At 32.3% G+C, this 17,565-nt stretch overlaps 1 protein-coding gene across 2 annotated transcripts in view; it reads left to right on the top strand.

The window, feature by feature from the left end:
• LOC118193669 (uncharacterized) overlaps nucleotides 1-17,565 on the top strand; it is a 59,073-nt gene that overhangs the window by 18,524 nt on the left and 22,984 nt on the right. The window contains exon 1 of one of the 2 annotated variants that reach the window (XM_035364788.2): nucleotides 5,308-5,512. The exons of the other annotated variant lie outside the window; for it this stretch is intronic. Coding sequence (XP_035220679.2) covers nucleotides 5,509-5,512 — 4 coding nt within the window. The 5' untranslated portion in view covers nucleotides 5,308-5,508. Of the gene's footprint in view, nucleotides 1-5,307; nucleotides 5,513-17,565 lie in introns of those variants that run through there. 2 annotated transcript variants of the gene reach the window in all.

Here is a 17,565-nt window from a genome sequence, read left to right on the forward strand (position 1 = left end):
AGCCTGAAACCTCAATGGAAAATTTAGTTCTGCTCTTCAAATCATCGTTTTGTGATAAATCCAAGATAATATGAAAGAAGTGAATCATCAAATTTGTTTTTTCAGTGTTTGAAAAATAACAGATCATTCTTCTGCTGTGGTGTTTTGCAAGTGCTTCAAAAAAATAATCACGCGTAGTGTTTACAGATTAAAAGTAATATCTCGATAAATTGAGAAGTTCGAATGCCTAGCAAAAAGGAATATTGAATTTGCTTCGCCGATGTCTACAATATTTAGAAAAAAAAAAAGTGCTTTAAATCATCAGTGTATTACCGTTTAGGAATTCAGCATTACAGCGAGTTCAAGGTCGATCTGAGTTAGTGTTTGCGAGTATGTGCGACAGAAAATTATTTGCACTTCCGCTTTTTCAACAGTTCAAAAATTATTACATTCGTGTGAATCTAGCTCAGGAACTAAATTATTTAATGATCAGCGGATTTTATTGTTTTCATTTCAACTTTGGTTAAAATTTCTGCAATTTGTTTTGAAAAAATCAGAAATTCTTGTTCATTAATTTTTCTAATTTTTCATAATTATGTGTGAGCAAATTAAGTAACGAATTTTAAGCTATTTAAATTATTCATAGGGAAGGATATTAAGATAAGTTTTTATGTTTTTGAAATTTTGTTGAGAATTTTGAATACGAATTTTATAATTATTCTAAAAATGAAGTAGGTGTAAAAATAAGTGAAATTAGTACAGATAATTAATATGAAATTATGGTAAATGCATGTTAAAATTTATGGGTTATTGTGTGTTAAGTATAGTATGATGAGGGTATACTGGTTCCTTCAACAGAGGCCTGTAATTACCTCTGTACAGTTGTTTCCTTCACCCTCTTCAAGTAAGATAATGTTGGAGGCTCTCATTTTATGAGTGTGTGTAATTTTTTTTCTATTATTATTATTATTATTATTATTATATTTTTATTATGGAATGTATTAATGCAGTTCTCAAAGGCCAGTTACCTTAATGCAAGGAACGGAGGCCTTTTCAAGTAACTATCTAGGCACCCTGGGCCACCAGTGCCTAGAACACACTGGTTAGCTCAAGAGGACAGCCCTATTGATGGATATGTTTGTTTAGAAGTATTGCGTGGCTTCCAGTTTGGTAAAATACAGGAATTGTAAATGAAAGATGATAACGGTGAAACCATAATTTCTGAAGCTTACTCCTATTATTATATGGTATTAAAATATAATTTATCAATATGAAAATTAATATCATAAATAATATTTATGTGCATTACATTTAATTATAAGTAATGATTATTTAAAAGTTTATTTTGTGATATTCTGCGATAACAAGAACTTTCCCTGAAAAATTATGATTATGTGAACTCTCAAACAAAAAGACTTTCGGACTGAAATACTGAAAAATTCAATAGGACTCTAAAAATTAAAATTTTATTTAAAAAAATTGATATTTATAAGTTATACTTTTATAGAATCAAAATTTTATGATTTATGTTTTTCTTTTTTATTTGCTAGTGCTTTAACTCTCTCTTTAAAAAGGCTTCTCTGTCGCTACGCCTTTTTCTTTTTTGAAGGGGGGAATATGTAAGATAAAAATATATGAATCAAAATTATAGATTAAACTATAAACATTAATTCTTCCTCTCTATTCTAAAATCGTAATAACTTCTTTGCATGGCGTCATTTCTAGATCACTCTATGATCGGCGCAGCTCTGATGACGTAATCATTGGGAACTGAAACTGGCCTTGTAAACCAAAACTTTTCTCTTCGCGTGCCTCCATCTTGCATAACTACGCACTTCAGCTTTTGCTCGCTACTGTGCTAAGATGTGATTTCGCTGGCTTGCTTTCTATCTCAACAATATCAAAAATGTAAATCTTCTGTGGAAGGCACGACTAGAGTGCCAAGTGATTATGGCCACAAATATCAGCTGGAAATAAAAATGGAATTAAAACTGCCTCGACTGCCAAGTTCTTTAAATACTACGCAATCAAAATTCTTCTTCAATATGGGTCTAATCACGCATCTACAGTATTCCGTCATTTCCTTTGCTTTTATTATTATTACATATATATATATATAAAGAATGAAACTATTTAAAATGAGGCAATAAAATCGGAAAGATTAAAAAAAAAATCTGATTCGAATTTTGAAAAAATCTCTTCGAGGTGCACTGGCTATTGTCTAGATGCATCTATATACCAAATTTCGTATCCGTGGGTCTATTAACGTACGCGCACCACGAACGAAAGACACACGTATTAAGAGATATTGCTTATTTCATTGTAATTTTGTTATATGTAACAGATTTTTTTTTCAGTCCAAAGGGGCTTTGTCCCTTTGTTCACTATAAATGTCCGTTTCACATTTCAAACTGTTGCCACTAAATGTTAGTGTCTTGCATTATATTTGATAAAATTGAATAATGAAAAATCTGCATAAATATATGTATATTTCTCGCATTGTGATAAAACAACGGTACATAGAGCCATCGAATTTTGAATGACGTAATACTACTGCGAATATGGGCATGTGGAAGCCCAAATTTGGAATTTGTTTTATTATCAATTTCATATTTTGTAAAACTTTAACGAATTTTTGATTAACAAACTCAAGGATTTCAAAGCGAGCAGTGGCAACGTTGTACAGAAAAATAAATTATCTCCAACGCGCGAGAGTTTGTATCGGAAATTCTAAAGATATGCTCTATTGATATGCTGATTTTAAAACTATTTTGCGACATTGCTCTTGAACCTTTTCAGACTTTTTTAATGAAGTTGTTTTGCAGAGTAAAATTTTGTGCAGTTCTTAAATTTAACGTTTGGTGTTCCCTTCATGCATTTTTACGGTGCATTTATTCATTATTGTATTCAAGTCAGACGAAGGCTGGCCGCGTAGCTGCTAAAATAATGTTATATTACAGTATAATTATGTTATACTAATGATACTATAATACATACTACAGTATATAACAGATGGGATTAATACTCAGCCTGAAATTTTCTTAAAACTGCCCAAATACTCCCGATTTTTATCTCCTTGTACGAAGTGAAGTAGGTACTGTAATAGCGAAAAATTTAGGTTTCAAAATTTAACGGAAATAACCATTTTGGAATTTTGTGTTTGGAACTGTTATAATATCTAGTTGTACACCTCTCTTGCTAGTTGCAGTCGGCAGTGCCGAAACCGCAAATTACTCGAAGGGTTTTCTTAAACCCAGTAAAAAGTCTGTTACAAATGTAAATTAAAAGTTTAATAACTTTCCAATGTTTAGTTTTTCTTTTTCGTTGATGGTTACATCATAATAGTTAAAAAAACATAGTATTACATAGATAAAAGACATATTTATTCAAACAGTAATAAAGGGACTTTTACTCTCTTCCCAATCTTTCAAGTAAGATTGTTGAATTAATAAGTGTATAAATATTTGATTTTAATAAAAGCTAATATTTTAGCAATTAAGTGTCAACGTTGTTAAAGAATTAGAGGATTGTATCTCACTTTCAAATGGAATAATTTAAATGAAGTGCAGAGGTAAATGGATACAATTTGATAGACTTACAAAGAAGTCATGTGGTGTCTACATCAGATTTTTATATCCAGTTAGTTATCAGAATTTCGGTCGCATTATTTATTAGATATTGGGTATTTATGGGTACGGATATTTGGAGATATTATTTATGTAAATGCCGTTCACTGAGGAATTAGAAACCCTAGGATTCTGAGATAAGTATGGAGATTTCATCTAGCGAGTGAAACGTGATCTAGTCAGACGCAGCAAACTGAAAACATCTGGTGGGGGGTGAGAATGATTTTATTGAAGCGATATTGATTGTAGTTTACTTGAAGTTTTTGATACAGCTCCAAAACAGTGGAGAATAATTCATATGAATAGATAATATTTCATAGGAAAAGAAATAGGCCTGTGTAAAAACATAAAAATTATGCCTGGGGGGGGGAAGGTAAACTTAAAGTGCATAAGATTATCGGCTAATTCTAGTGATTTCGAGGAATCCTCACATACAAAGGGAAAGCTAGTTAAATTATTTCGAATTAACTTATGTAAGACAAAGGTACTAGATCTGGATGAAAAATTCATAATGTATATTTGTTTTAGTTTTACTTTCTTTAGTTTTTCTGCCTACTCACCGCTGCTTTTGTGATGTGATTCGATTAGCAATCGAGACCCGGAGTTTGAATCTTGGCAAGCCATAGTTGATTTTATGACCTTTTACATTACAAAGACATTCTAAATAATTCTATAAATAGCGCTCGAACCAGTGGCTCGAAGGTTCAGACTATTAGATTAATCTCAGAATTTCTCGAACTACAGTTTACATTGGGTAATGCTTATTGTCCAGCCATCATGCACATTATTATTATTATTATTTAATTGAACTTGTAAAGGAAATTATAACGAAAATGCTCCTTTGTCACTTCCATTAAGGCTTTGAAAAAATAACTGTTAAAATCGAACTTCACGCTTCAAAACATGCATTAAGAATGAGAACAGGGTAAAATTACTACTTGCTTTTATAGCAAGTTGATGCAGATAGATAATCTCGTCCTTTTCCGAATTTCATACAACTGGAGAAACCCGCACTATTAACGAGATGACTCTATAGTATTCTTCCTATTTTCTAGCTTTTCATTAAAACTGTGCTAATAAACATTTGCGAATTTTTCTTAATTATTTTCTGAAGGTCATCGTCCATTATAACAGAAAGCAAGTTTTATTACTAATGAAACGTTAATATTAATCCGCGCTAAGTCCAGCTTTAAGCCTTAAATATGTCGAAATGTTGTTCATGTTTTCTTTATTAACGCTCCAACGATGTAGTTAAGAGGGATTATATAACAAAACTAATATTCTGTTAAGTCTCGCAAGCTAACTTTTATTTTATACGTTTTGTTTCCTAATAGTTTAAATATCGTGTTTCAGAGAGATTATCCAGCCATTTCAGTTGAATCAAATGGCCGAACTGATAAGAGAGTCTTGTCTGCAAGAGTTTTGAGATGATTTCAATTACCACACCATACGGAATGATACGGATATTCTGCCTAAACTGTATTCGTTAGGATTAACATACTCAGGTGGAGATCGAACGCTCCATCGTTCAGCTTCATCAGATCCACTTCCTGTCACGGAGCGAGTGCTGGGTTGTTGTCACAATGGAAGATGGCAAGGAACGATAGGGGAAGTCCAGCGGAGTTTGGGACGAAATGAAAGAAAAGCAATAATAACAATCATAAAAAAAAAAAAAAAAAAAAAAAAAAAAAAAAAAAAAGAATCTAACGAGATCGAGACTATTACCCGTAACCTGCGTTTGCAAGGTCGCGTGTCATGATTTTCCACCCCCCTCCCTGCATCTTTTATCTCCAAAGTGTCCCCGCCCTCCAGACACGCAGCAGCAGTTTCGGAACGTGGCGGCATCCGGACAGATGAGACTGTCTTCTACTGTCATGAAACCAACATTTTCTTCTATCTCGGAATGGGTAAGATTATCCTCTCGTTTATTTATTTAGCTCTTTTGTCGTAGCAGTGATCAGAATTTCGTATGTTTATGTAATTTTTTTTGATTAAATGCGATAACTCGAATTTTTTTAATTCTAAGCACCTTATGTGTTTCCAGGATTTTTTAATGTATTTTAACAAATTTAAAGTAAAAAAGCTATGCAAAATTAATTTTTATGTTTCCCAATGTTTGATTATATTCCTTTAAAGAAAGATTTTGGTTCCATGACTTTCAAATACTTCTGGTCTTAAAATTAGACAAAATAAGCAATCTTCGATAGTATAAGTTTTGACATTCTTTTCAAAAAGGAGGAGGATAATTTTTTTTTTCTTCCAAAATTATTGCTCCTTTTGGAAAAGTTTTTTAAACGGAAGAAAAAAATCATCCAGGTAAAGACCATCTTATGTCTGATAACACTCGAAATTGAGAAACTGTTTTAAGAAATTTATGACAGTCTAATTCTTTTTAATATAATTTTAATTTTTACGTTAACTGTTTTCTCTTTTAATTATCTATTCCAGTCTTTTTTAATATAGTACATTTTAAAGCCATGAGCAAGCACATGTTAAAATAATTCATAACATGCCTAAATTACTATTATTATTAATTTCTTTCGGGGAGCTGATAACGTAAAATAATCTAATGCTTTAAGTGACGCCGAGTGTTCTGTTCATCGAGGACGGATTAATTCAGTTTCACAAATAAAGAGCACAAGTCTCAAAACACGATTTTGCATTGATTGAAAGTAAATATACATTATTTCACTTTTCATTCGAGTCTGTTGGCATTCGGCAAAATGCAAGGTATTTATCCTTCAAACTCAATCTGTGTGTTATTGAATTATAAACTAAGCTTTTGAAAGGAATGGACGCAGTTCTTAAGGATATCATTTTATTTAAAACTTGATTGATTTACAGTGCACAGTCTATAAACCTCGATTTTGCATTGATTCACAGTAAATATACACTTTTTCACTTCTCATTCGAGTCTGTTGGCATTCGGCAAAATGCAAGCTATTTATCTTGCAAACTATATCTGTGTGTTACTGAAATACAAACTGAGCTTTTGAAAAGAACAGACGCATTTGTTTAGGATATCATTAAAAAAATCAGAGTGATTTAAACGAAAATTTAATTTAATTCATGATATAGCTTATTAAATACATTCAGTATTTTTAGAGAATGATGTTATCCATTTTTTTCTCTTTTCAAATGTGTAGAAGATAGCAGAACATTTCTATATGTATGTAAAAATGTATATTAATTTAATATCCTGTAAAATGTTCCACTGTTCTACCTGGGCCATATGTACTGATATTTATCTTTCAAACTGCGCTATTAAACTCTAAAACAGCTCTCTTGTTCGACCATTAAAATCTAAGCTGTTTTAGATACTTTTATGTCCTTTTCTTTCTTTTTTCTTAAAATAATTGAAGATATTGTTGGTGGTCTGCCATAACGTAGATGGTTATTGGAATATTTCAAAGAACACAAGCCTATGGGCAGGGATGCCTTCATGGAGAGCTTTTTAAAGAAAACTAGCTCGTTTTCACCTGTCTAAAGATAAATAAGTACTATAAATGGTTGATAAAACATAGTAGTTAAAAAATCTTTATTAGGTGTATGTTTACTCTATGAAGTTCGAACTATTCCAGAAAAGATGAATATCAAGTAGGCATATTTCATTGGATAATTGCTTTAACAAGTAATCAATACTTTTGAAATTATTACACAAAATTTATAACTAAAACGTTTCGTGATATAAAATTTATAACTAAAACGTTTCGTGATATTTATTGCTATATTTTAATAAGCCGAAAGTCCTGTAAACAAGCTGAAATAATTAGGTTGTAAGTTAAGAAATACTAAAACGATATATCTATTTTGTGAGACTGGAACTGTTCGGAGGAAGTTTTAACTCCCACCAAAAATAAATAAATAAATAAAAATAAATAAATAAAGTAAGCAGTCGTAATTCAATCAGTTTAATAAATAATAAGTGTTTCAAAATTACCAGGCAAAATTCATAATGTAGTTTTTTTTTATCACGTAAATTCTGTTTTCCGCAGTTTAAATTACAGTATTATTTTTTTTCTGTTCCTCTTTACAATACTATTACTCTTTTGTTAATTTATTTAATTATTTATTATGAAGATATAAGCTGCGCGAAATTTTACGTGTTTGCTTGCTCTCTTAGAATAAAATTTAGCCCAAATATACATTCTGGGAAGCCTTATGTCTTAAAGTGCACATTTAAAAAATAAATAAAATGGCGCTTGAAATCCTGAGTCATGTCGTATATTCATAAGGCAGTTGGAATGAATGAAGTAAAGCACACAAAAGCAACTTCCTTTATACATCTACCCTCGATTTTGGCATCTTTATGCAAGATGAGGATTTTAGCGTAAAGGTTTCGGAGTATGATTTTGCAAAATCGCACCTTGTTTTTAATTCTTCTAACTCTCCAAAATTAATAATAAGAAAGTACTTTCATTTTTTTAAACTATAAAACTATAAAATTTCATTATTTTAAACTATAAAATTTCCTAGCTAAAAAAATCTCATAAACGCAGGACCTCATAAAAATACCTGTCTTGGATATATATGCTGAAGCACCGCTGTGAAACTTTCTCTTCTTGTTCATTACCGCCGTCTCAATTTCGGAACAGCATTTAAAATAATATACCTTCCCCTTCCTTTTATAGTTTAACCCCTTCCCTTGAGCGAATAAGTCAGATTTTTCATTTAATTGTTTCATTATTTTTCTCATCATTCAGCGAAATTTCACAAATTTATATAATAATTTTCATTTTAATAATTATCAGTCCCCAAATGGTCATAAGTCTCGAAACACGATTTTGCATAGATTCTCTTTAAATGTCATCCACTGTCAATGCCTTGTTTCACTTTTCATTCGAGACTGTTGCAATTCGGAAAAATATAATTATATATATATATATATATATGATGTATCAGCTTTAGTCGTAGCTTAAATAATCAGACGATAGTTTTAAAAAGCAAGATCCATTTATTATTATTCAGGAGAAATAGCAGTTACAAAAATCAGATATCCGGAGTAAATAAAAAGAATTACTAATAACTTTTTGTATGAAGTTTACTGCATCGTGACATTTAAGAAAAAGCCCCGATATTCCTTTTGCGAGTCTTTTTATAGCCTCTGGAAAGGCGGAGCTTCCAAGAAATGACGTCAGCCTCGTCAGCCAATCCAGTTCGCTTTAAATACTTCCAGAACATTCTATAACTGTACGTGTAGAAAAGGCGGAAAAAAAAAACAACTTGACTACGGGGCTGTGCATTTAATTCCACGTACTTTCAAATAAGTATTGGTGTATTTAATCATGGCAAAGCACACTAGGGCTATCTGCCTAAGAGGAGGGATGCCTTCGTGGAGGACTTTCTAAGGGATACTGGCTCGTATACACGTTACACATGGGGAAAACCTCGAAAACGCCCATGCAGCCAGCCCGTTCGCGGGATTCGAACCTCGGACCGAACTACCAGTGTTCAGCGACTTTACCTCTCGACCGCTTCTTTCAAATAAGAGACCGTCGCCATTAAAAAATGAAAAGAACATACAGTTACTAGTTTGACTATGGAATTTTATTATTGCTTATATCTTTAAAATTGTCTGTTATTGATTAACAATCTAATGCAGTATACTTTTGATTATGCGGGCTAATTTTTTAAACGGGTTCCTTTGTAATTGCTTTCAATAACATATTTTCTGTAAAAACATCTGTTTTTAGTAAATGAGTTAAAATGTGGTATCGCTCCTTTCCTTATATGAATAAAACAGTAATTATTTTATTTTTTTTAATAGCGAAGCATGAATATTTCGTGCTCTTTCTTATTATAACATTAAGTGAAAAAGTCTGAGAAGAAATTTCTGTACTAACAAATGATCTAATACAAGAAAATCTAAATGAGAAAAATATTTTAAAGTTAGACACTTCTTTTTTTATCTGTAAAGGTTAAGAAGTAGGAAGTAATGCAACTGTAATTAAATTACAACGCTGAAAAGGTCTTCTTTACAAGTTTCTTCCAAAATAATTTTTATTTGCATAAAACACCTTTTATGCAAAATTTAGTGCTGAAAAGATGTTATTATTTATTAAAGTGGATAATATTAAGATATAATTATTTATTCTGATAGGATTTTAAGTAGATTATATCATGAAATTTATGTATTCGGGATGTATGAAGGTTAAAATATTTGGAAATGTTATGCGAGTTGGCGTGACATGTCTCTAATTGTTTGTTTCTTTCTTTCGTTCGATCGATAAAATAGATCGCCTAAAGGTGAGATACATCTTTGATCAGCTTTCGTCTGAAGGAAATGTATTAGAAAGAAACGGGGAGTTCGTAAACAGAAGAAAGCTTGTTATGAAAGAAAGATATAAAAAAAGAAATACTTCGAAGATCCTTTTTGTAAATATTCATCGCGTTTTCAAATGTATTTCGTCAAAACTAAGCTGTAAAATAACATCCTTCGTGCAATAAATATATTCGACTACGATTAAACCAAATATTATAGGTACACGTAGAAGTCAGATCAGCACTTCAGTACCACATGTGATTGCTGTATTGCTGAAATTAGCTGACTGTTAAAGTGCTACCCCAATTTTGAGCGAGAACACCTCGGGAGTGGCTCCTTGGACCACACCGAGATAGCCACTTCTTTTCTCAGAGGTGGTCCACTCTTTTTCTCCTACCACCAACCTCTCGAGAGAACCTTCGGCTGGCCTTGTATTTTGAGTGCCCCCATGTCGCATACATATTATACGCTTAACAAGCATGCTTTCTCCGTGATTTGTCCCCGAACTCATCGTAACGGCAGTCGCGTCACTATCCACTAGTTGTACGGCATCAATATTCGCTAGCATCTCTGGGGTCTTTATCCGCTAAACATTAGTGAATAGCTTACTAGTGATTAGTATCCACAAGCCACTAGTCAGCGTAACTATCCACTAGCTATACGGCAACCAGTGCCACACGAGGCCGGGTGGCAAGCAGTAATGAAATAAAATCTCTCGCCCTGGCACACAGTTGACCAGCAATATCAAAATAACTTTTAAGGTGTAAATACAAATCCGAAATTTACGCCTGTGAGGTCGCAATAGGCGAGCATCCCGAACATAATTCTTATCCAACCAAGGGAATTGTCCGGAATATACTGATGAGCTACGAATCTCTTTTTACGTGTCGATGTGTGAACATACATCAGTGTATGAACCGATCGGTCCATAATTTTCAGAAGCAATTTGAATTGAAAGACGATATACTAACTTTATCTCTTGCTTATATGATTATAGGATATTACTTTATAACGTTGTTTATATAAATTATGGACTGTAATATATTGCTAGATCACGAGTTCAAGTGTCGAATATTCTCTTGCTTTAAACCTGTCCGGCGCCCCTGACTGATTGAATTCAGTTACAACTTCGGAGAAAGTTAGCAACAACCAATTAAATGTGCTGGCTTGGATGGTAGGCAATTCTGTTACCATCACTCTTTCTCAAGATGACGACGAAATATTCAGACATGTACTGAGAAAGGAGAAAAGTGATAAGGGAAAATATGACGATGAAGAAAACACGCAGAACGTGTTTTCTTCATCGTCATATTTTTTGAAATTGAAAATTGCGTGGAAGAAAGCTGAAGAAGCATCACAGACTTTCATAAGATTTGCCAAAAATCTTAATCTATGATGTCATGAAGCTTCATTCTTTATACAGCGAATTTTTAAAATTACGGCGATAATCTTGTATGCAGGCAGACATTCAAGGTTACAGGCCATCACGCTTAAAATATTGGTATCGCTCATATGATAATTTAAAAGGTGATTTTAAAACTTTATTTTTTTCTTTCTGAAATATAAAATCATGTGTATTTCTTTTAAACAAGCCGCCGTACAAAATTTTTAATATCATTTATTTAATTGTGGCCGAAAGATCAAAAAACACAACTGACAAACTGCGCATTTTCTATAAGTTATCCGGAAACAAATTCTTATCCAGAATCAACGAAATCCCGTTTCTGCCGGTTAAGACAGATTCTGCTGTACTTTGGAAGATGTTAGTTACCCAATATCTGTTAAAAAGCAAAAAGAACAGTTTTGTTAATGTTACTCTTTTCTTTCGGTAGTACATCGGCGTAGAGCAGAACATTAAAGAGTATAGGCTTAATTTATTTTTATAATTCAGTAATTTATTGTTATCGAATGATAGACACTGTTTATATATTTCGAATTATGTATAATTTAATTACGGACTATCACTGTGGCTAAAAATAAACTCTCAGATATTTTTAAATCATTGATGCCATCGAACGTATTTTTTTCTTTTCGTACTTTTGATAATAATTTTCTGTATTTCGACATAAACATACATTTTCTTTAGAAAAAAGCCAGTTTATCCGCAATCTGGTATATATAATCCTACATCAACAGCAAATTTGTAATAAAAATCGTGCCAGTGTATATCAACTCCAGAAGAAATAGCATTTGTATTTTCTGATGTTTTCGGAAATTTCTGAAGGATACTGAATAAAACAATTGCTCATTGCTTTCAGTCTTGAATCAGTTACGCCTTCAGATTTTCTTGAGGAAACGTACAAAGGATGCGATATTCATGAATATATGTAAATCGTAATCTAAAATTAGTAATCATTTGACTGAAATGAAAAGTAATTGATAGGTATTTAATTCACTCATTGGTTCTTATTTGAGTATTTGTACTTATGGCAGTTGTCTCAAATTCAGATTGCACGTGGGATGAATGCGCGATTTGAAAACAGCACATGGGCCAGACTTTTTCTTTCTTCTTTGGGCAAAATTAAAAATTTTAGTAACAAAATAAAAAATATTTTAAATTTCGCTAACTGATATTATCAAAATATACATAAATAATAATAATAATAATAATAACATCAGCAAGGAAAAATTCATTCTAAAATACCAAATTGAAGGCGTACTAAATTCACTAAAAATTTTTTTGTAAAGGTAATCAATCTAGGTTCAGCGGTAATCTGGAAAAAATAAATGGTACGCTCGGAAAGAACAAAAAATGGAAAAATGACTATCATAAACCATCAGAATAAATCAAAATTTCTATAGGAAATGCATAAGGATGTATAAAATGCATTGAATAACATCAATGAAAGCAGATGCCACAGCGTTTAGGAATGTAATTTAATTGTATACAATCTGGAACGTAAACATCCTTAAATCAATCGATAAAAATAAATTTCTCAGTCGAAAAAATAAATTAAACGTGCAACCCTTAATCTTTTGCTTTTCATTGTACTTGTTCTTCCTGTTTTGAAGTATGTTCATCTTGCTTTAATGCTGATTTAATTTACGTAACCAAATGAACTTATTCTCCAAACAAAATTGCTTCAAAATACAAGTATTGTACTTGTAAATATTGTAATTATATTATGTTTAGTACTCATACCTGTGGTTTTTTTTTAACTGCTCTCAGATGAACCGAGATTTTGAGTTAACCATGGACGTCGTGCCAGGCAGTATCCCGATTAATCGGAACTCTGCTGTATATGAAAAAGTTTAAGAAATAAATAGGATATTAAAAATGTAAATGACTTGAAGCTGAAAAAAATTTCTAGTAAAATTAAATCAAATAGTAGAAGACGTAAACTTTTGTCTATGAATACTTACACTCGGAAAAAATAAGTAATTAGCTATTGTAGAAAAACAAGAATACGCATAAATTTGCTAAAGAAAATGTCATAGCATGTGACCATGTTTTTATTTTCCGCTATAAGTTAAAACCACCAGATTTCTGAAGTCTTCGAGTACAATTTAACTGCTGATACGAAATTTCTAAAACGACCTATCGGTTACATTTTTATTGATTTTTCGACGAAGATCTGTTATGGTTCAAAGTCGACAGCTTTCTTAAGACTGGCGTGCTAACCGCTTTAAAGTCCATTAAAGTTGTCGTTATTTTGTCTTTGGCGTTGATCATCACTCTGTAAATTCTCGCCTTTGGAAATAATTTCAGTAAGTGGGTCATTTTTCGGAGGGCTTGTTGTTGTTTGTTCCCGGTTGTTGAAAGTTGTTTGGACTCTTTAATGAAAAGTAATGGCTTTATTAACTAACAGCGTTCGACGAATTATTGCGTCAGCGTTTCGAATTGTAAGGAATAAATTGAAGGGTCAATAATCTACAATATCGCGACGAAAACTACATATGAAAAAACTGAATGCGTGCATATCACGAGTTCCTGTTTTTTAGCGTGTGAATAGGCCATCAGTTAAATAGTCTAGCGTATTACTTGGGATGGGTGAAGATTTCCACTAGAAGCCGGGAAGAAAAAAGTGTGTGTATGATTATGGCAAAGCCTCGAGGGCTATCTGCCTAAGGGGAGGGATGCCTTCGTGGAGGATTTTCTAAGGGAAACTGGCTCGTATACACGTTACACATGGGGAAAACCACGAAAACGCCCATGCAGCCAGCCCGTTCGCGGGATTCGAACCTCGGACCGAACTACCAGAAAGAAAGAAAAAAAAAAAAAAAAAAAAAAAAAATAAGAACATGGAATAAAAAAAAAAAGAACATGGAATAAAATAGTAATATCATTCAGCACCACGCCTTCAGTCCTGGCAATGTGGCTGAAGTTCCTTTGATTTGCGCTTCTTTATTGGATGCACCATGAGGCTTCAGCCATATCGAGATGAAGTCATTGCGAGACTACACAGTACAGCAGTTGGTCCAACATTTATTCTTATGGGTGTTAATGGACATTCGTATAAAGTTAACCGTACAGGTGAAAATCTAACTGCATTACCCTCGAACTGTATTTGGCCGGCTTCAAATCAAAAAATCTCCGGAGTGCTGTTGGACGTCCATTTCTTCCGGTTAACCCGTTCAAATATTCTCAGAGAGCGGGAAACTACCCTATTAGAGGAATGGTAGTTGTTACCTTATGGTAGATTAACCACTTAATTAAGGCTATAGAACATCGTTCTACATCTTGAAGATTTTGTATGTAAACGTTAGAGGCTTGCGTTGCTTTCTGTTGTAATTTTAGTGACGTTATTTTAATATCAATCTGCAGTCACTTTACTTTTAGAATGAAAAAGTAATATGGCGCTCCTTTCTGTGCAGTCATAGTGCTTATACAAGCAGTAATTTGTTTTCTACATAAATCCTGTATTTTCATACATTGTTTTTAATGCAAAATAAATTTTGTTAGGAATACGAATTCTTATCGTGAAATAAAATTTGAAAGTGACATCTTGCTGTTTTGTATCGAGTTATGTGGTCCGATCCCTGTATAACTGTTAATGGGTATATACCAATTGAATAACTATAATTTAATCTGTATGTAATTATAACCGTATATGACCCTAATATGTCTTCCGCACTATGTAAAAACTATGTAAGATCGAAGAGAACATTAGTTGTTTAGTTCAACGTGTTTTCGAAGCCTTGAGATACCTCCGTATTAGCTTTGCTAGCCTTGAGATACCTCCGTATTAACTTTGCTCTTTAGGATGCTAGCCGAACGAAGGATTCGAACTAAGGATATTTTAATGCTATCCGACCGTGCTTCCAATTACACCATGAAGGCACGCGATAAGGAAGAAAAGTTTTTTACAAATCTAACAGATGAATATCGATTGGCTTCCGTTTGAGGCAAGCAGCACAGTTTCATGCAAATGTTAGCTTTTTAATGTAAAATGTTTCCTTCTTCTGGTGTTTAGCTTTGCCTGCAGCAAAAACATAAGCGGCGTTCGAGAAGTTTCAAACCTATAAGATTTGTGTAAGACGTATCTGAAATTACTTTTTTAACTTTCTACGTAATTCCTCTTGAGTTCAATGAATTTAGCATAACGATGAGTTAGGTATCTGATTCCCGGGGGGGGGAGGGTAAGAAAGTGAGGGTAAGAAGAAAGTTATTGTTTTGCTACATTTTTACGTCATATTCATGAATGCATGGACATACATATTTGAAATCTTCAAATATGTATAAATATTCAAATATCAAATTTGAAATCTTCCCTTTAAACATGGACCTTATAAGAAATAGACTAACCGAAACGGGTTTTCTACCTCTCCTGAGGCGTTGCCGGCTGTCACCTTGATTACATCCGGAGGAGTAGGGACGACTCGCAGAAATTTAACATTGGTTGCCTATTGCAGCGTGCATAATTGTCAAGAAAAAAGCTGGTTGTAACGCCTCATTTCACTAATTAGAATTTCTACATAGTTTTATTTTTGAAATTGAGATTGATTTTTAAAAATTTAGCATATTTATCAAGCATAATTAGCGTTCCAAATAATTATAAAGCTATTGCATGCTTTCAGGACTGGATATTTTTTAGCTTTTCCTATGCTGTAAGGAAATTTGTAACTACTTCTTTTAGAAAATATTTTAAATCTGAACTAATAGAAAATTTCAAACAAGCAATTTTCTCTTGCAATTTTTATGCTTTTTATTGGTGTAAATAAGTAAAAAATACTAAAATATTTAAAAATGAATTTTTGAAAGTTTTGTTTAAAATTCTAAATTGTGTTGCTTTTTTTAAATTATAGATGAGTATTATAGCACAATTTCTATAAAGGAATTTTATTTCAATTATATTTCATAATATACCACAGTGATAAACACTTTTGAATCCTTAAAATTTTTTTTATACATTTAATTCTAATATTAAAATTGTATTTAAACCCTAATAATTAATTTTGCTTGTATTTATAGTGATTATTTTTTAATTTATTTTTAGTTCTGCATAAGATTTTTTTTATTTACTGTTAATTTAATTCATTAGTCCAAAGGGGTGGTAGCCTAGAAAGGCTGTTAGTTTCGAAGCGGCATTTTGCGCTGTTTTACTATAAATGTCCGTGTGTCCTTGCAAATTGTTGTTACCAAATATTATCGCCCTGTATTATATGTAAAGAAATTAAATAATGAAGAATCTGCATGAATACATGTATGTTTCTCGCACTGTGACAAAATCGACAGTATCTAGAGCCATCAAATTTTGAATAATGTAATCCTCCACCCGAACATGGGCATCTGGACGGCCGAATTTAGAATTTCTTTTAAGCTATTTCATATTTTGTAAAACTTTAACGAATTTTTGATTAACAAACTCAACTCAGGGTGAGCACTGTACCGAAAATAACAGTTTTATCTCCAGTGCGGAAATTCTAAAGATATGCTGTTTTCAAATGTATGTGGTTTACGGGAGAAGAACAAGATATTCGATAAATATAGGTAACACACAAAACTTTAAAAAAGGTTCCTTTTGGGCGTAATATAAAATCTGAGTGCTTCTAGATTTTATTTTATCTTTATTTTTCCCCTTCATTACGCTCAGAAAATTTTATGCTCCGAATTTTATGAATTATTAAAATAACTAATCCGCTTTAATGTTACTAATTTAATGATCATATAATCAAATAAATATGATCGTTTTGTAATGTTATTGTAGTTTGAAATATCACTGCCTGAAAATGTTCATTAAATTAAAAAAAAAAAAAATTATCAGATCTTGTTTAATTTTACCGTATTTATTTCAAAGCATCGCGTACTATCAATCTTATTTAATTTTACTTTATTTTTATGGAAAATTAAGTTCATAAATTTTGTGCTTAGAGTTTTTACCGTTTTACCAAACTAAAGATGTTTGTACAAGAATTACGCGTGAAAAAATGCGCGAAATGCAGTAAAAAGTGCTTTAATGAGAGATATTAAATCCTATTTGGAAAAAACTGCGGCTTTCATAATCTCATCACTATACAACGTATCACATTTAATAATTAAAAAGAGTTATGTGATGCAAACGCTATAGGTAAAAAGTGTTAAAGTAAACCAGATCGTCCCTACTCTTTCTTGCCGACATGTCGGTGACGGGCGCCTCGCCCACTGGGTTAGTCTATCTCTTATAAGGTCCATGCATGAATGCCGTTTTCCAAACCATCAATGTCGTTGTAATGTGAATCATGCGAAAAATAATGCTTCATGTGTGAGGAGAAAAGGAA

Source organism: Stegodyphus dumicola, chromosome 10 (assembly GCF_044657685.1).
Source record: "Stegodyphus dumicola isolate Sdum_Otavi_A_Nest chromosome 10, ASM4465768v1".
Taxonomy (NCBI): Eukaryota; Metazoa; Arthropoda; class Arachnida; order Araneae; family Eresidae; genus Stegodyphus; species Stegodyphus dumicola.